Source organism: Acomys minous, assembly GCF_964271855.1.
Source record: "Acomys minous genome assembly, chromosome: 12".
NCBI lineage: Eukaryota > Metazoa > Chordata > Mammalia > Rodentia > Muridae > Acomys > Acomys minous.
In genome coordinates this window covers 110,045,733-110,065,464 of record NC_140493.1, presented here as the reverse complement: position 1 = coordinate 110,065,464, position 19,732 = coordinate 110,045,733, and the positions used below count along the sequence as shown (strand labels likewise).

At 51.6% G+C, this 19,732-nt stretch overlaps 1 protein-coding gene and 1 long non-coding RNA gene across 2 annotated transcripts in view; both read left to right on the top strand.

Moving 5' to 3' along the window:
• TIMP2 (TIMP metallopeptidase inhibitor 2) overlaps positions 1-12,657 on the top strand; it is a 47,427-nt gene extending 34,770 nt beyond the window's left edge. The window contains exons 3-5 of the mRNA XM_084748165.1: positions 2,018-2,126; positions 7,904-8,028; positions 9,865-12,657. Of these exons, the coding sequence (XP_084604291.1) occupies positions 2,018-2,126; positions 7,904-8,028; positions 9,865-10,062 (432 nt within the window). The 3' untranslated portion in view covers positions 10,063-12,657. The remainder of the gene's footprint in view (positions 1-2,017; positions 2,127-7,903; positions 8,029-9,864) is intronic.
• Positions 5,034-5,975, top strand: LOC311578291. The gene is made up of 2 exons (XR_014772813.1): positions 5,034-5,240; positions 5,279-5,975. It is a non-coding gene; the product is annotated as an uncharacterized lncRNA (long non-coding RNA).
• Positions 12,658-19,732: the final 7,075 nt, after the last annotated feature.

Here is a 19,732-nt window from a genome sequence, read left to right as displayed (position 1 = left end):
GCCACACCCCCTAATCCTTCTCAAACGGTTCCACCAGCTGAGGACGAAGCACTTAAATATCGGAGCCTATGGGACCATTTTCATTGAAACTGTCACATGTTTTCTTTATTTTGCTGGGCGACCAGCTGAGGAGTAGCACGCTGTAAGAGGATGAGCCTGGTAGGCAGGTGTGCTCAGGGGTAGCTTTTTGGACTGTGCTTGGGCACTTACTGAGAAGGTATCCCATCTGGTGGACAAGGCTGTGGTGAGGGACCTCAGACGGCAGCAATGGTGGCTGTGGTGGTATCTGCTAGTGTGGTCAGAGTACTTTCCAAGTCGGAACAAATGCAAGGAAACCCACATTTGAGGCGGGGGTGCGGGAGGAAAGGGAGAGGGGTTCCCCGGGGGGAGGTGCTGTGGCTTAGTTGGTAGAGTGCTTGCCTAGCACGCATGAAGTTCCGAGTTTGATCCCCAGCATTGTAAAACTGGGTGAGGTCGTGGGTGCCTGCTGTAATGGTTGGCGTTTCTGACTCCGTGTTCAAACAAAGACACCTGGCTCCTCCAGCATTAAGGACAGCTTTGCCACACCTCGGTGGTTGTGTCACCTCAAGGGGATGACTAGCCTTTCATTACCAAAGTCTCTCTGTGAGGCACCTTTCATAACGTCTTCATTGCTTAATGCCAAGGAAGTTACTGTGGCCTCTTGGCGTGGCATCATTCATGACACATGAGGAGACCGTCACCCTTGCAACCTTCCTTCCTGCAGGGCTAGAGAGAAGCTCCCCACAGCTGCTTTGTCTGGACAGTCACTGGAGAGGGACTGCTCGGTGGTTAAGAGCAGAGTTTGGGTCCCAGACCTGCATCTCCAGCTTGAGGGGCATCCAGTGCCCTCTTCTGGCTTCCGAGGGCACCTTCATGCCCATGTCCGCAGAGACGCAGACACAAACAGCTCATGTAGCTAGAAATAACATTAATCTGTGAAACTTGAAGGAAAGGAGGGAGGGAGAGACAAAAATAAAAATAAAAACCTTGGGGCTAGAGATATGCTCAGAGGTTAAGAGCACTGTCTGCTCTTCCAAAGGTCCAGAGTTCAATTCCCAGCAACCACATGGTAGCTCACAACCATCTATAATGAGATGTGGTACCCTCTTCTGGTGCTAATGTGTACGTAGGTAGAACACTGTGTAATAAATAAATAAACAAAAAAAAGAAAAATAAATAAATAAACAAATCTTTAAAAACTAAAAACCTTTTCTGGAGTGAAAGGATGGATTGAAGTAAGAGAAAAAGTGGGGACACCCCCCACATTTAGGTGTTGGAAACTTCCTCAGCGGAGCAGCAGGTGCACTCTTGTAGAGCCAAAGCAAGTAAGACATTGAGAAATCAAGCCCTCCCCTGACTCTGGGGTTCTGTTCTGGTTCCCTCTTTTGTCGTGGTGGCCAGAGCTTTGCCCAAATCTCTGGAAATAAGCAGGGTGTTTAGTACAAGCCTATAAAACCGCCATCCTGGCTGAGGCAGGAGGATGGAGAATTTCTGTCCAGGCCTGGCTACAATGTGAGCCTTTTGTGTCATGGAGAAAGAAAAAAAAAAAACTCCTGGGAGTAGGGCTGGGTGTAAATTAGGGGCTCAAGGCCTCAGGTTTAATGCAGAAGGTGGGGAGGAGTGGGGGGTAAAGGAAGATCAAAAGAAAAGGGGAAATCCCCAACAAACAAGTGACCCCGTTCCTGGGAACAGCCAAAGATGGGGCCCTCTGTGGCGCGTGAGAATCTCTGAAAAGACCTCGTGTGAAGAAATACCTTAGAGAAACAGTGCTCACCTGCTGAGATCTGCCTGCGCCCTCAGCGTGACCTGAGCACCTTCACAAAAGCAGTGGTGGCTTGCGAGTCCCTGTGACTGTGCCTGCCTGTTTACCCCTCTGCGCACCCAGACCAGGAGGTGGGGTGGGGGTGTGCCTGGATGCAGCCGTGTATCCCTGTTCCCATCACGCTCTGGTTGGGAGCCGCACCTCCGCTTACACCTGCCCTCCCGTGTTTTGCAGATGTTCAAAGGACCTGAAAAAGACATCGAGTTTATCTACACGGCCCCCTCCTCAGCAGTGTGCGGGGTATCGCTGGACGTTGGAGGAAAGAAGGAATATCTCATTGCAGGTGTGTAGGAGCTCAGCCTTGCCGGCTAAGTGATGGTGGTACCCTAACAGAGAAGCCCCATGGGGTGGTCACTAAGGAACCAGCTTACCACACTGCCCTCTAGGGGCCAACCAGCCAAATTGCACTGGCTGATACCCCTGGTCCAGGATGCTGTAGGGAAGTGGCCTTTGTCTTGCCAGCCCCTTCTTCCAGAGATACCCACCAGGTCCTCACCTATACAGAAGCCACATTCCTGGGCAGGACCAGCAGCAGTTTCTTCCCTGGGCACTAGCTGGGAGGCAGGGGACTTCCCATTTCTCCACAGAGATTGTACAAGTCCTCTGCCTTGATGTCATAAAAGTGTTCCCGTGTGTTGCTGTGCATTGCCATGGCCAGGCGTGGTGGCATTACGCCTTTAATCCCAGCAGAGGCAGGCTGATCTCTGTGAGTTCAGGGCCAGCCTGATCTACAAGGCAAGTCCAGGACAGCCAGGGCGACACGGAGAAACCCTATCTCAAAAAAAAAAAAAAAGGCCTTTTAAAATTAAAAAAAAAGGTGTTGCCATGATTTCCCCAGGACAGATTCGGGTTTGCCCCCCGCCGGTACAGTGACCAGCATGGGGTCCCCTGGCAGGAGCTAGTAGTTATGAGCTGGTTGGTATCATATTGGCAGCTTAAACCCAGCCAGAGTGGGGGCATTTCTGGCACAGCTGCTCTTTCTCCATTTCTCTCATCAGCTACTGCAGAGAGAGCCTTTTCCTCCTAGGAGAGCCTGACGAGAGAGGTTCCTCAGCACAGCCCTGCAGCACCTCTGCTGGCTCTACCCAGTCTTTCTTAAAAAAAAAAAAAAAAGGATTTATTTTTATGTGTATGCGTGTTTTGCCTGCTTTGCTGCCCACCAGGATTCTCCACAGCCTGTGACACGCCAGATGCCCAGGCTGTAACCAGTCCAAGTTAAAGAGAATCTATGGCTGGAGTCTCTTCTCGGGGGAATCCATGTGTGGTCAGGGCTAGGAGCCAAGTTCTAACTAGACCTTCCCTGACAAGGACCAGAAGTTGCCAGTAGCTGGCTAGTGCATTGTGGGAGGGATATGTACCTTAGGAGCCAGGCATGGCCATGTCCCCTGCACATGGACCCTGCCGGCTATTTTTACCTGCCGGGACCAGACCTGTCAGTCAGGCCTGCTTATTTGGCTATCCCAAGCGCAGTCTCCGCTTCCTGTTCTGTGAGATAGAAACCAGCTCACTGGACCTTTAAGGGGCTTCTGGGCCGACAGCCTACAGATAGGTAAGCCATGGCTTGCTATCAGTGACTGGTACAAGGGACTGCTGCAACCAGGGTCAAGCTCCTGCTCCGTGCCTCAGGCCCTGACAGTGCAAGGAAGCTGCAGGAGGCCTGAGCAAAGGGGAGGGAGGGGCCTTACAGGGCAGCCGTCTGACGGCCATTGCTGAGGCTGCCCTGTTTTGCCATCCACGTTGGCCATCATTAGGTTTCCCGCACACACCATCTGTTTTGTTCCATCCATCCCACGCCCACGCTTGTTCGCTCCTCCTCTGTCTTAGGAGGATCCCACACAGGTAGCATGACACAAGTGTTCTAGGCCTGCTACGACCCGACTCCACTGTAGCTCCAAGTGTACTGCAGAGGGAAAGTCTCCAAAGTCACTGAATAGCCGGGTGCCTGTCATCCCAGACTACGTCACACTTGAAGCCCCAGACACATGGGCACACTTTAGTCTCCTGACTGACCCCAGAGTGCCATGTCAATAAAAGACACTTTTAAGTATGCTGCCTGCTGTCTTTAAAACCGCACTGGTGTAGTTGGGTGTGGTGGCGCATGTCTTTAGTCCTGGCGCTTGGGAGGCAGAGGCAGCATCTGTGAGCTCAAGGTCAGCCAGGTCCTACACAGTGAGATCTCATCTCAGCAAAGCCAAGCAAACAGCAGCAGCAACAACAAAAAGAACAGCCCCAAACCCCTGCAGTATCCAGGCCGGCGAGATAGCTCAGTGGGCAAAGGCACTGGGCGCTAAGCCTGACAACCTGAATTGTCCCCTGACCTACACGCACACTCATCCAGACACACAAAGTAAGTGAAAGAAGCAAAGCCCGCAGAATCGAGCGTGCCTCTGTAGCTGTGCCGAGCTGTTGCCGTCTACTCCAGCACCTATCGCCTTCCAAGCCGCATGCCTGCCTCACTGGCCAACAGCACCCCGTTCCTTGGCTTGCCCGAGGCCCCTGGGTCCGCGCCCCTACCTTCTGTGAAATGTGCTGTTCTAGGGACCTGGATGGTCTAGCAGGTGTATATCCTTTTGTGGTAGCTTATTTTACTGAGCATGATGTCAGATTCTGTTCTTGTTATAGCAGGTGTACAACTTGCACTGTGTCCATGCATGTGTATGTATGCATGTGTATGTGTCCGTGCATGTGTATGTATGCATGTGTGTATGTGTATTGTGTGTGTATGCATTTGTGTGTGTACTCAAGTACATGAGTACACACACAAATGCATACACACACACACACATATATACGTACATACATACCACATAAACAACGCACACACATACATATATATACACATACCCGTATACATACATACACATTCACAAATACACATCCATATACTCATCCGTACATATACATGTGTGTGCACATACTTACACGCATATATACACACATATACATGCTCATAGACACATGCACATATATTTGTGTGCATACACACATACATACGTGCATATACATACACATACATATACATGCCCGTATACACATAAACACATGCATACACATACATGCATGCACACATACATACATACACACGTATGCATGCATAAATACTTATACACATTCACACACATATAGATACATATATATCATATACACATACACATATGCATATATACACATATATTTGGGTATAGAATCCAAGGCCTTAGACATGCTATGCCAGGGATCTAGTACTGAGTTTTGGGGTAGTTGGGTTGAGTTTGTCTTTCGTTTTTTGTTTTTTGAGACAGGGTTTCTCTGTGTAGCCTTGGCCGTCCTGGATTCACCTTGTAGACCAGGCTGGCCTCGAACTCATAGAGATCCACCTGCCTCTGCCTCCCAAGTGCTGGGATTACAGGGGTGTGTTGTGTAATTTTATGAGATATCTTCCCTGAATCTGGCAAGCGGTCTCCTATCTCTGATGTCGCCATTAGCTTCCCGCGCGCGCGTCACGTCTGAAATTGAAGCGAGTAAAGGTTTCCGTGGCGAAGGGGATTCACTACACTTCCACTTGTTTCACTTAGCACGTGCACATGCATGATGGCATCTGAGTGGAAGTCGTAGAGAACTTGAGGGAGTGGGCACTCACCTCCTACAGTGCAGGTCCCGGGGCTTGAACTCAGGTCAGCAGGTTTGGCAGCAAGGGTGCTTATACACTGGGCGTGGGCCAACGGAGGGGAACTGAGGATGCTGAGAGGTCTCTGTGTTTTGTGGCAGGTGGGCCACACGCCCAGGTGCTGCCTCTGCAGACATGTCTGCTTGGGTTTGAACTGGTGGCCAACACCTGACAAGCCAGTGTCCTTAGCCCAGGTGGCCTGAATTACCAGCGCCTCTCTGGCCTGCGGTGGGTGGCTGTTGTCATATAGAAGTGACAAATGGCAGAGACACTGGGCACCTTTGCCAGAGCCTACTCCACATTCACAAATAAGTGTGTTTCATAAGTGCAAGAGAAACCCTGTCTCAAAGGAATCCACGTGCAGTGGCACACACCTGTAATCTCAGCACTCAGGAGGCAGAGGCAGGTGGATTGCTGTGAGTTTGAGGCCAGCCTGGTCTACAAAGTGAGTCCAGGACAGTCAAGGTTACACAGAGAAACCCTGTCTTGGGAGGAAAAAAAAGCCACTCTTTGGGGACTGAGGAGGTGGGTCCACTGGCAATGTCCTTAAGTTCAAGCCCCAGGAGCCCATGACAACTGGGCATGGCCGCACATGTGGCAGGAGATCCCTACAGCTCATGGACAGCCAGGCTAGCTGAATTGGTAAACTATGCTCAGTGAGAGACCCTGTCTCAAGAAATAAGATGCTGAGCAATTGGAGGACACATCCGACATGGACCTCTAGTCCACACACACATACACACCACATACGCAAACACATATGAACGTGTGCACATCCATATAACACACATGCACACATGCATATACCACATACTCAAGCACATATGAACATCTTTACACATGCATATAATACACACGTGCATACAAACATGTGCCACACACTCACATACCATATGCATGCATGTGTGTACACACACACACACACACACACACACACACAGAGCCATTCTTAGACTGTTTACAGATGGTAGTGTGCTGCTTAGGATAGCCAGAGATTTTTCTCTTGCCTCTTTTGGTCTCTTCCTCTGAGGACTGTTCTCTGGGACAACTCAGTGCTGATTGTGCCTGCCCGCAGGCCAGCTGCTCTGCCACTTGGGCACACGTCTCATTCTCCTCTTGGGATTGGGGCCAGGCATGAGGTACACTGTACAAACAAAAGACCCTCTCCAATCTTTCTCTTTTTGGGCTTGGTCAGATCATTCCAGATTTGTGTCTTTATTCCCCAAGGCGCAGAAGCCGTTCCCTGTTCTTTAGAGTCAGGCCTTTATCCAGGGCCTATCCAGCAATCACGTGGCCCCACAAACTGCCCAGCCCAGCCAGCTGGCTGTGGATGCCTCGTCCTCCCAGCCTGATGATTCAGCCCCACGTGTGGACGTGTATAGATTTTTTCCCCCTGTAATTTTCTTTTATGTTTCCCTCTCCTGAAAGGAAAAGTAAACATACAACCAGAAACATTTTAATTAATTCCTGTTCTTCTGTACCCAAGACTTGTGCTTTGCCTTTTCCCAAGTTAGCATATTTCAACAGACGATTATGCCATGTGAGCCCAACCAAGTAGGATTATGCTAAAAGGACTTCTTTTTATTAGTGTTCACTAATTGTACAAATAATAGCCGGCCTTCAAGATGGCTCGGACGGTGAGGGCGCTTGCCAAAGAAGCCCGATGGTGAGAGTTCAACCCCGAGCCCCTGTGAAAGGCAGAGAAGAAGAGACGAAGTGCTCACTGACTTCCACATGTGCACTGTCATGTGTAGGAATGCTCACATCCCCTCACCCATCGTCCACACTATAAATATTTAAACATGAATCACTGAGACAATTTTATACACGGATGTACTGTATGTTAATCTGGGGCTATTAAGAGTGATTGCTGTACAGCCATAAGGACCTGAGTTCAGATCCCAGTACCTATGTAAAAAGCCAGGCATGGTCTCACATATGTGGGGGGGGGGGCGCTGCAGGAGCCAGGCATGGTCTCACAGGTGTGGTCTCACATATGGGGGTGTGTGGCAGCTGCAGATGAGGAAATGGGGAGCCCCCTTGACCTTCTTTGTTTCACTCCTAAAACTTCTTCATTGAGCATTATTTTAGTTTCCATCTCTAATATGATAAAATGTCCTTACAAAGCTGGGCTGGTGGCATATACCTTTAATCCCAGCACTCGGGAGGCAGAGGCAGGTGGAGCTCTGAATTCGAGGTCAGCCTGGTCTACAAAGTGAGTTCCAGGACAACCAAGGCTACATAGAGAAGCCCTGTCTTGAAAAACCAAAACCAAGCAACCAGTCAACAAACAGACACCTCAGAGTAGTCCAGCCATGGTGTTGTTTGAGCTTCCCCTCAACACCCAGAGCGGTACCTGGATATAGGAGGAGGAGACGTGTCCCTCACACTGAGCCTGGTGCCTCTCCCCACAGGGAAGGCAGAAGGAGACGGCAAGATGCACATCACCCTCTGTGACTTCATTGTGCCCTGGGACACGCTGAGCACCACGCAGAAGAAGAGCCTGAACCACAGATACCAGATGGGCTGTGAGTGCAAGGTGAGCAGAGCTTCGTGCCCACCCCTTCCTGGCTTTGCCTTTCCAGGGTCTCCAAGCGGAACACTGGGGATGGATGGGGCCTCGTCTTCCCAGCCCCTCAGGATAGGGAGTCCTGACTTTGAGATGGACTCTGGGAAGGTGAGGGAGTTGGTTAGGCACCCTGGCTAAATACAAAGCTTTTGGCACCTGGTCCCCTCAGAGAACCTTGTGCTTTGCTCCTGGAAAGGAATCTTTGGAAGATAAGAGCGTATGGGGTCGGATAAAGTAGACTAATCAAACCTCATGCCTGGCAGCTTCAAAGAAGAAAAGCTCCAGGAGCTGGAGGCTTTTGTGGGGAGAACGGAGTCCTGGACATATTTTCTTACCGTGTACAGGTGTAAACATTGTGTGTCCAAGGATGTAGGCATTGCTCCCAACGTTGAGTAGAGACTCATGTGAGTGTGGCATTGAGAATGCTGGGGACATTTGCCTGTCATTTCAGAGCCCGCCCAGAGGTGGAACTGGGCAGAGTTGTAGATGCTCACCTGCTTAGATGTGACAAAAAAGGGTGAGATTTATCCCCAGATTTGGGTGTTGTGTCAATTGCAAGGAACCTCACCAGTGCCGGATACATCACTAGGGTGGCCAGCACCCCTCCTGTTGCCTGGAGTGCATCTGGGACTAGGAGTTGGCAACAGAGTGCTGTCCCATGGGCCTGGGGTAGCTGACACCTTTTTAATGCTGTCTCCTCACCTTCTGGCTGGTGCTACCCATCACTTGGTTGCCAAAGATGCGATTCCAAGCACAGGTGTCCAGCCAAATACAGGCCAAGCGTGCCTCCAAGGTGCCTGGCTCCTCAAAAGCAAATACTACTGGGCAATGCTTGTACACGACATTTGGGAGGCTGAGTCAGGAGAATTGCTGAGTTTGAAATAAATCTGAACCGTACAGTGAGTTCCTTGCCAGACTGGGCTGTAGAGATCTTGCCAAAAAGAAAACAAGAACAAACAGGCAGGGAAGTAGCTCAGTTGACAGGGTGCTTGCTAGCACACCTGAAGCCATTTGTTGTCTCTAGCACCACTTAAAGCACGTGTGGTTCCTGTAATCTCAAAGTTTGGGAGGTGGGAGCAATCAGTCCTTTGCTACATAGCAACTTCTAGGCCAACCCGGGATACCTGAGATTCTGTCTCAAGAACAAACAGGCCAAAACCTAAGCTTCTTCCTTTGTCTCTGTGAGGCTGGAGGTGGACACTCTTGAAACTCCATAATCTTCTGTCAAGAAGCTAATGCCAAGCAGAAACTTTAGAACAAGTGTGGGGATTGTTTGGTTCTAATCTGTCTTCCAGGGTAGGCCCTTTGGTTTTTGTTTTGGTTTGGTTTGGTTATTTGATTTTCCGAGACAGGGTTTCTCTGTGTAGCCTTGGCTGTCCTGGACTCTGTAGACCAGGCTGGCCTCGAACTCACAGCGATCCGCCTGCCTCTGCCTCCTGAGTGCTGGGATTAAAGACTTGCGCCACCACCACACCCGGCAGTGCAAGCCCTTTGTGGTGACTATACTTTCAGAAGAACCCAAGCTGAAACCATCCCCTGGGGGGGGGGGGAAAAGGTAGACCAGATAGCCCAAAGCAGAGGCGCAGCTATCATATCAGGGCTACATAAGTAGTTAGGTGCAGAGGCCATTGTGTGCACATGCCTCCCCCAGGAGTGTCCTCAGCTACAGTATGGGGACATGGGACGCAGCAGGACTGCTGTCCTTCAACCCCTTCAGTCGGTTGTGTTCTCGAGGTACTGCAACTGCCCTTGGCCCCACCTGTTCCCTTGGTCCAAACTAACACTTCCTGCACGTGTCCCCCCCAGATCACTCGCTGCCCCATGATCCCGTGCTACATCTCCTCCCCGGATGAGTGCCTCTGGATGGACTGGGTCACGGAGAAGAGCATCAACGGGCACCAGGCCAAGTTCTTCGCCTGCATCAAGAGAAGTGACGGCTCTTGCGCGTGGTACCGCGGGGCGGCACCCCCCAAGCAGGAGTTTCTTGACATCGAGGACCCGTAAGCAGGCTGGCAGAGCCCCCTGCGGCCAATTGAAAAGCCTCTGAGGGTTTAGACTGGTCCAGCTCTGACATCCCCTCCTGGAAACAGCATGAATAAAACATCAATCATCCAAGTGGGTTCACGCTAGTGTGATTCTGCACACCCTTCCCCCGCCCCCCCACCCCCCAATTTTCCCTAAACGTGGTAGTGGGTCTGGAGGGCCAGGCGGGCCAGGGTCCCTGCCACACCCCCTCCCTCTGCCAGCCTGAGCACTGTGTGTTGTGTCTCAGTCTCTGATCCTGGGCACTGTCATGTACAGGTGACATTTAAGGGTCCCCTAGCCCTGATAGGGCACAGCCTGGGAATGTGCATTTTGCAGAAACTCTTGAAGGTTGTTGTAAGACTGTGTAGCTGGCCTACCAGGTCCTTTTCATCCTGAGAGGGACGTGTCCCTCATTTTCTGCAGTGGCCACCCCTCTGGCCCTAGATCTCTGGCCCTTGCAAGTGCTCCCCGGCCCCATCTCTCCTGCACCTGGTATGGACTCCCAGCACCGGGGACTCCCTCAGATCCAAGAGTAGACCTCCAGCCAGCGGATTGTTTGTCTAGGAGTCCCAGTCAGCCCCATGAGTCCACGATGAACGGGGCCCTCCCCAGCTGCCCTCCCCTCCCCCATCTCCACTCATACCCTAGTGGGGATCTGTGAGGTTTCATTCTGGGGACAGGCATCTGTGGTGAAGGGTGCTTGGCTGTCCTTGTAGACACCCCCAAGCTTCTTAAGCGATTCTGAACCCCTTTCCAGGCTCAGGTGTCTGGATTGAGCAGCACAGCTCTGCTCTCTGGAGCATCATGCCCTGCCACTATTGGGGTACTGGCAGCATTACATTTTTTTTTTTTTTTGCACAAGCTGAACATGTAAAAGGCCAGTCCTTCTAGGCCACAACAGGCAAAGTCTAGTGTGATCTCCTTGCTGCATGTGGATTTCTATACGTGTTACTAACTAGGCACACGAATCCACAGGGCAGTGGAGACTGGGAGGAGGGGGATCCTTCCCAAGCCCCCCAGGATGCTATGGCCTGTTTTTAGAGCCATCTCATTTCCCTAAAGGTGAATTTGCAAACAAGGCTGAGAGGCAAGTGTCCTCAGCTCTTGCTTCTGTCTCCTAATGTCACTTACAGTCCTACGGCCCTTATAGGGAACGGGGCACCTACTTTGGCTCCCGAAAAAAAAAAATTCATCTTCTGATGCCAATAGGATGGGGGTTAAGACAGGCAGATTTTTGTCACTAACGTATAGATAGTTGCTCTTCCTTCTACCCAAGACTTAAAAATTAGCTGTCCCGAGGACACACATGTATATTAGCCAAACATGCACGCGTATGCTCACACACAGGCACTGAAGTCTGGCAGCCTGTGAGTGGTCCTTTTGTAAAATGCTTTAAACACCCCTCTCCTTCAACCTGCCCTAACCATCAGAACCCCCCAAAGAAATCGTTAAGGACCTGCCCCCAGGCACCCTCTACCTGCACCCCGACACCAGGACCTGGCCAGCCCCTTTTAAGACAGACCGGGGGAGGATGCCCAGGAATCAGCCTGCCCCACCCAAGGCCATTTTCATGTTGTGCAGTGCCGGTCTTCCTAGGATGCTGTCGTGGACCAGCCCACGAGACAGCTGCAGTCTATCCCACCCTGCCTGTTTGCTTCCTGTGCAGTGGTATCATATGTAACAATGCCCGTTTCTGCTGACTTTTTGACATGTTCTGGTTTGTCTCTGATGTTCGCTGTGAGCATTCTTGTGCTGTGTTTATGCCCTTGGTAGCATTAGACTTTGCACTTTTTAAAAATATAAAAAATAAATGTCTCAGCATCGAGAGGAAGCATTCGGCCCGGAGTGGAAAGCGTGGCATGGTAGCTGGCCTGGGACCGGGGCGCCCTTCTCACCTTTTTTTTTTTTTTTTGAGTTTTTTGAATACCTTCTTCTTCGGCCTCCTGTCTTTTGTGTCTGGTTCAAATTGTTGCGAAGGAAGGAACCTCTGAGTAGACTGGTTCTAAAAGACGGCCTTTATATTTTCCACTCACGATGGTTTTTCTAGCCATACAAGGCAGATGAGAGGGAAGCAGACAGACAGACAAACAGCGATTGGGACAAAGTGCCAGATGGCAGCTGAGCAGCAGCCGCTCAAATGCCTTTGCAGCAGATCACGATATGTAGTTTAAGGTGTCGCTTGGCTTCTGCTGTGTTCTAAGCACTGGGCTTTCCTCCCTCTGCCTCCAGCGACTCGGGATATCCCAAGTGACGTTTACACGTAGTTGTTCCCAGATGCGTATTAAGACATAGCGGTGAGCTTGCTGCATAAGTTAAAGCTCTGTTGGTTTTATTTCTGCTGGAACTCTTGGGAGTTGAGGGGATGCACTGTGTTCATGGTGAAATATGGAGTCTGAGACGAATATGGAATCTGAGACGTTACCCCTAGTACCCGAGGCCAGCAGCACATGAGGGTTGTCGAAAGTCAACAAGCCGACTACGCGCGTTCCTGATGCTTTGTATCAGTTTTTATTTTTATTATTTTTATGGGTGATTGCTCTGTCAATGGACAATAAACCGTATTATCAAAGAGAAGGCTGACTCCCTGCGTGGCTGTTTCAGCAGTCTTTTAGCTGAGGGATGAGGGCCAGGCCTCTACCAGCTAGAGGGAGGAGCAGTCACAGAGGGAAACGGAGATAAGAAGGCGCATCCGGTGCCCTGAAAGTGGAATTATAGGCAGTGGTGAGCCACCTTGTGAGTGCTGGGAAACAAATGTGGGTCCCATGCAAGAGCAGTCAGTGCCCTTGACTGCCGAGCTGGCCCCTCAACCCCTGCGCCTTCCTTCTTTAAGAACCGAGAGGAGCCGGGCGTGGTGGCGCACGCCTTTAATCCTAGCACTCGGGAGGCAGAGGCAGGCGGATCACTGTGAGTTCAAGGCCAGCCTGGTCTACAAAGTGAGTCCAGGACAGCCAGGGATACACAGAGAAACCCTGTCTCAAAAAACCAAAAAAAAAAAAAAAAAAAAAAAGAACCGAGAGGAGCATTCCTGCCCAATGAAAGTCGACTTCGGCAGGACTAAAGTGGTGGCTCAGCAGGTGAAGGTGTTTACTGCCAAGCCTGCTGACCCGAGTCACATCTCCGGAACCCACGTGGTGGAAGGAGATGACCTATTCCCACAAGTTGTCCTCTGATCCCCACTTGTGCACACATGAGCATACCTACATACAAATAAATCAGTGTGGTTTTGGTTTTTAAAGTGGGAAACATGCAGGAATGGTGGCATGGAGACAGGATTCTGGCTCTTGGCAGGCTGAGACAGGAGGATTGGGAATTTGAAGTGAGTTGGACTACATAACCAGACTGCCTCACACACACACACAAAAAAGTGGTAAACTCAAATCTGAGCTTGCAGAAAGATGGGGTGTGGGTTGGCAGTGTGGGGGTACTTCTACGGGCATTGTCTAGAACTAAAACTGACTGCTAAATTCTATTTGTAGGCCAATCACTGTGTCTCATTTTGCCCCCCCTTTTTTGGGGGGGGGGGTTTGAGACAGGGTTTCTCTGTGTAGTCTTGGCCGTCCTGGATTCGCTTTGTAGACCAGGCTGGCCTCGAACTCACAGGGATCATCTGCCTCTGCCTCCTGAGTGCTAGGATTAAAGGCGAGTGCCACCACCGCCTGGCCATTTTGCCCCCTTTTAAAGGAATTCACAGGGAAACCGGGCACAATGCCCCAAAAGTCCTGTCTCAGGGGAATGTGTTGTGGGACTTTTCCAGGGTGGATGTGATGTTTATTCACTCTGGAGGGGAAACCAGTGACAAGCCAGAGAAACAGTGCCAAATCCACCACGATGGCGGCTGAAGCTGCGGCCGACCCAGCAGGCGTGAAGCCCTGGATTGCATCTCCAGCACCGAATGCATGGGGTGTAGCGGTGTGGCTGTAATCCTGGCATTCAGGAGGTAGACGCATGAGGATCGGAAGTTCAGAGCCATCCTCAGCTATATAGTAAGTTCCAGGATAGCCTGGGCTACACATGACTCTGTCTAAAAATAACAAAACCCCAGCAGTCTCCTGTGAGGACCCAGTGAGCTTATTGGGGCTATTTACAGGGGCGTGGGTGACTCAAAGGCAGCTGTGTCACTAGAAAGGGCACCCCGCGCTAGACACTACACACCTAGAAAGCCCTGCTCGGCTTGAAGGCAGGGCCACCAGCTTCTCCTCTTCCCGTCAATTACTTACTTCTTATATAACCCTGGGAGGGAGGGGGTTTTTGTGAAGCTTGTAACTGAAGCTTTGTAGCCTCCTCCTAGCTCTAGGAAGGAATGTGTCCTCTCAGAGGAGCTAGCTGTACAGAGTGGGGTCTTCTTTTGTTTGTTTGTTTGTTTGTTTTTTCCAGACAGGGTTTCGCTGTGTATAGCCTTGGCTGTCCTAGACCCGCTTTGTAGACCAGGCTGGCCTCAAACTCACAGTGATCCACCTGCCTCTGCCTCCGGAGTGCTGGGATTATAGGTGTGCGCCACCACCGCCCAGTTGAGTGGGGTATTCTTTTTGTGTGTGTGTTGGGGGGGGGGATTCTTAATGTCCTAGCAATGAGCTCTTAAGCACAGCCTCTACCCTGCCAAACCCTGGCAGGTATCTCCCAAGAAGTGTGCTGCCAGTGTTTGCAGTCTCCCCTAGCCCAGCAAGAATTTCCTACTTTCTTGGTTTTTTTTTTTTAATTTGTTTTTGCTTGTTTGTGTTTTTGAGACAGGGTTTCATATTTCCTACTTTCTAAATTCAGTTACAAGCTCATCTTTAAGTTATCTTAAGAAAATAAGCCCAGCTGGGCATGGAGGTGCACGCCTTTAATCCCAGCACTTAGGAGGCAGAGGCAGCACTGTGAGTTCGAGGCCAGCCTGGTCTACAAAGTGAATCCAGCACAGCCAAGGCTACACAGAGAAACCCTGTCTCAAAGGTGGGGGGGGGGGGTGGGGGGGGAGGGAAGAAAAGATAAGAAATCCATTGGGTAGTGATGGTTTGGTCCCAGCAGAGAGTCGGGTAGATTTCTGAGTTTGAGGCCAGCCTGGCCTGTGCAGTGAATTTCAAGTGAGTCAAGACTACACAGTGAGATTCTGGCTCAAAGGCAGAAATCAAAACAAACTCAGAGTCAGAGTGGCTCAGTGGTTGAAAGTGCTTGCTCCATAACCGAAAGGACATGAGTTCAAATTCCGGCACTCATTAAAAAACAAAACCAAACCAAACCTGATGGGGTCTTGTGTGTGTGCCTATAACCCCAGTTCTGCACAAGGAGGAGACAGGATGCTCTTTGTGGCTTGCTAGCTGCCAGGTTAACCAAAAACTCTAGTTCCAGATTCGGAGGAGCCTCTGCCTCAATCAAGTAGGGTGTATGCATGTGGTAGCTGGAGAGGTGGTTCAGTGGCTAAGGGCGTGCACTGCTCTTCCAGAGGACCTGGGATCAGTTTCCAGCACCTACACGGTGGCTCATGGCCACCTGTAAGTCCAGTTCCAGGGGTTGGACACCTCCTACTGGTCTCCATGCACGTCACCTACGCTTACACTGACACACACATGCTTACACAGACACACACGTATAAATAAAATATTTTTGTAAAGAAAGAAGGAGGCAGACCTGGTGCCTTCCTTTGACTTTTGTGCGTGTGCAGGTGTGAGCACCCATACACACACGTGCATATACACCACACACACACACACACACACACACACACACACACATGACACCCAAGTCAGACTGACAATCATGAACCGTGAGTCATCTTGCACACCCATCTGTGAAGGATTCTAGAGGACCTCAAGCTCACTGTGGAGACCTGTTCTGTGGTCGGAACTTCTCTTCAAGCTCTGCAGCGAGCTAGCCCCTCCTGTCCTGAGCGCTGGGCCTCTGGTGGGCCCTCCCACTGGAACCTTCTCCTTTGTTCTTCACATTCCTGCCTCAGGTTCTTCAGGTAAGTGTCATACTTGCAGAAGGTGACTGAAAGTGTGGCTGTCCCCTGTAGGCCTCATTATGAACGCTGAATCATCCCATGTTACTGGGATGTATTTAGTTCCCTGTGGAGGAGGGTGAAGAAAGGGTGACCAGGCTGGAATGTGGAAAACAAGAAATGTGCTTAGTGCCATGGGTAGAACCATTGGGAAGGGTGTGGCTTGGTGCAATGGGTGGAGCCATTAGGAAGGGTGTGGCTTGGTGCCAGGGGTGGAGCCACTGGGAAGGGTGTGGTTTGATGCAGTGGGCAGAGCCATTGGGAAGGGGTGTGGTTTGATGCCGTGGGCGTGGTCATTTGGGAAGGGGTGTGACCTCAGCCCAATGGGAAGGCTGTAGGAAGGGAAGAGGCTATTGGGCACAGGGTTGGGTCCTCTCCGCAAGCTTTCCATAGCACCTCTAGGTCTTATGAGGTTGACTATTGGGGTGCAGGGAAGAGGTGTATAAGGGCCAAGGAGCACAGGGCTTGGGCCAGGATCATAACCCTAGCTTCTTGGAAGCCTGAGGGTTATCTGAGGGAAAAAGATAAAAAAGTCAAAACTGGCCTGTGCAACTTAGCAAGATCCTGTCTCAAAGAGTGAAACCACCTCCAACCCCAACCCCAGCAACGGGCAGAGAGACACCTCGTTGGTGATGTTGCTCTTATATCAGTCAGGGGCAGAGTAGATGGCAGTCCTTTGTTCACTCTAGCTTAATGCCTGGCTTAGTGGCCAAAGCTGTTGTATGCCTAGGACACAGAACAATCAAACCAAATCAAATCCAGGCAGCACAGTGCTGGAGGAGGAAGACGGCCAGAGTCCTGCGTTCTATCGTGCAATGCAGTGCAGGTGGGGAAAGATGCCCACAGACTTGCCCTCCACCCCACAGCATGGGGGGGCGGGGCATAAGACACACAGAGCCCTGCCTCCCGGCCACGCAGCACAGCAGGGGAGGAGGAAGGCAGACGAAGACCTGCCCTCAGGAAAACGGCACAGGAAGGCTATAGACACCCACCTGCTTGCCAAAGGATGTCTCCCAGGGGCCTCGCCCAGCTCTCCCAGTGCTGCCCAGTCTATAGTGGGAGCCACCACAGGGTACGTGGTGCTCAGATGGGAAAGAAAGGGAAGGAGAGCAGCTGGAACACTGTGAAGAGACTGCTGCCGAGGGGCCATGTCTGGGTTCTTGGCTAGGCAGGCGGCGGGGATCAGTGTCAATGTCTGTGGCTCACATAGAACATGGGGACTCCATGGGTGGGGACCTCGAGGATGTCCAGGAGCTATGCAGAACAGACCCTTCCTCTCCCCAGTGTTAGCCCTCTGGAGAGCCTGGCCCACACCTTGCTCAGGCAGCACAGTGGAGCTGGCCATGGTGGCCTGGTGTGGGTGAGCCAGCCCAGAGAGCATGACTGTGAGGGACCTGACTCCTCCACTCGTCTGTCGTGGGGTGGCATGGGTGCTGAGGTGATGCCCCACCGCTCCCTCTGCTTACCTCTGGCAGCTGAGTAAACTGCCAACGGAGTCATGGGCACAGGAGAGCTGTCCCTGCCCCTCACCAGCTGCAGCGCTGGGGAGAACAGGTCCTCACCTGGATAGCACAACAGAGCTGACTCTAGTGTTGGGCATTGAGGGATACAGGTGAGCAGGCCTGAGGGCAAGAGCGTTGCCACTTGTCTGCTGTGGGGTGGGGTAGGGTGGGTCAGGGGTGATGCTCTCTTCTCTCCCCCCCCCCTTACCCTGACCACCTGCAGCAGTTGAGAGAGCTGACCTCGAGTTTATGCGAGCAGGTGAGCTGACCCACCCTGCACCAGCACTTGAGAATAGGCCTTGCACTTCACCTGGGTAGCACAGTATGGCTGTTCTTGGTAGAGGGGGCAAGGATGAGCCAGGCCCAAGGATGAGAGTGAGGAAGAGCTGGTCCTGCCACTTGTCTGCCATGAGGTGACATGGATTTGGAGGTGATTCCCCCCACCCGACATGTGTGGTAATCAGAACTGGCCCTAAGGGCATGAGAGCATGAGGGCTAGTCCTGCCCCCTCACTGGCTGTAGTACTCAGGAGAGTGGGCTCTACATCTTGCCTGGGCAACACAGTGGAGCTGGCCCTGATGGTTAAGGCACAAGTGAGCCAGCCCTGAGGCTATGAGAGCAGTGAAGCTGTTCCAGGCCCTTGAAGGCTGCAGCGCTCAGGAGAGTGGGTCTTGTGCCTTGACTGGGCAGCACAGTGGAGCTCGCTGACACTGGAAGTGTGGTGTGATGAGGTGGCCCTGAGGGCATGAGAGCAGGAGAGCTGACTCTGCCTCTTGTCCGATGGTGGCATTGGGTGGCCTAGCTGGAGCAGTGTTGGAGAGCTCACCCTGGCGGTGCAGATAAGGAAGAGCCAGCCTGCTGACCAGCTCAGCTACCACCCAGGCTCTGAACTGGCCTACTCCAAAATCTGTATCATCTGTCAACTGTTGAGGAGTGTGAAAGGGCCAGTCCTGCCCATCCAAAGCTGCAGGATCTCCATAACACGGCAACAACAGGATAACCAGGAGGAGTCCTGGTGAAGATCCAGTATTGAGGGATGTCACAGAGGCCAGACCATGACTCATCGCAATGAACAGAGAGATACACTGTGGGACCCACTGTGACACACTGCAGCTTCCAAGATGAGAGGTTTTCTATGCTTTGGGGGTGTGTGTGTGTGTGTCTTTTTTTTTTTTTTTTTTTTTTTGGTGGAGGGGGGGAGGTTGCAGGGACAAAGGGTGGGTATGGGAGGATGAATGGGACTGGAGTGCATGATGTAAAGCTCACAAAGAATCAGTAAAAAGTTAAAAGAAACAATGAAACAAAAATGACTAAAATGTGGGGGGGGGTGGCGCTCAGCGGTAGAGGGCAAAATCACTGCCACGTGAGAGGTGGCATTAGTGATAGGAAGGGTTGTTGAGAGTGTGAAAGACGTTGTGAACGTGTGAGTGGGCACAAGTGCAGTACAGGAGCTCGCACGAGTATGTGTGTGAGCACGGACTAGGAAGAGATGAATGCGTGGACCATGTGGCTGTGAACAGTGTGCTATGACAGAGCCCTGACAGGGAGTGTGCATGTGTAGGTCTGGGCAGCAGCAATCCGTGGGGACAACCTACTTAGCCTCGGTCAGGGGAAGGCCCCTGCCAGCCTGGGCACAAGCTGGCCAGGGGCAAATGAGCTAGGGATTTCCTGTCTTAAGAACTGGCAACTTGGAGTCTCATTAAGCTCTAGGCGTGGACTGATGTGTCCCAAAGAGCAAGGGAGCCCAAGTGACCAAAGCTAGCATCCCCAACCACTCCTGTGGGAGGCACTGCTAGCACAAAACAAAATGTCAAACTATGAACAACAACTTTGCCTTGGCTTTGTGGAAGAGTCCCACAGCAGTCCCTGAGCTTGCTGACGTCCTCGGGGACTCTCTCCTGGCCTCGGCCTGCCTTGCTGACCTCCTCAGGGACCATAATCTGCCCTCTTCCTGCCTTGCTGGGGTCCTCAGGGACCCCAACCTGGCTTTGGCCTGCCTTGCTGAGAAACGCTACGATTTAGGAATATCAGTTTCCTGCATTTTGTTGTTGTTGTTGTTGTTGTTGTTGTTGTTGTTTCAAGATTCCTGAATGCCCGGTGCCAAAGTACCAACAAGTGACAATGGCGTAAGAAACGCTTTCCCGAAGTGGCTGAGCCTAGCAGTGTGGGT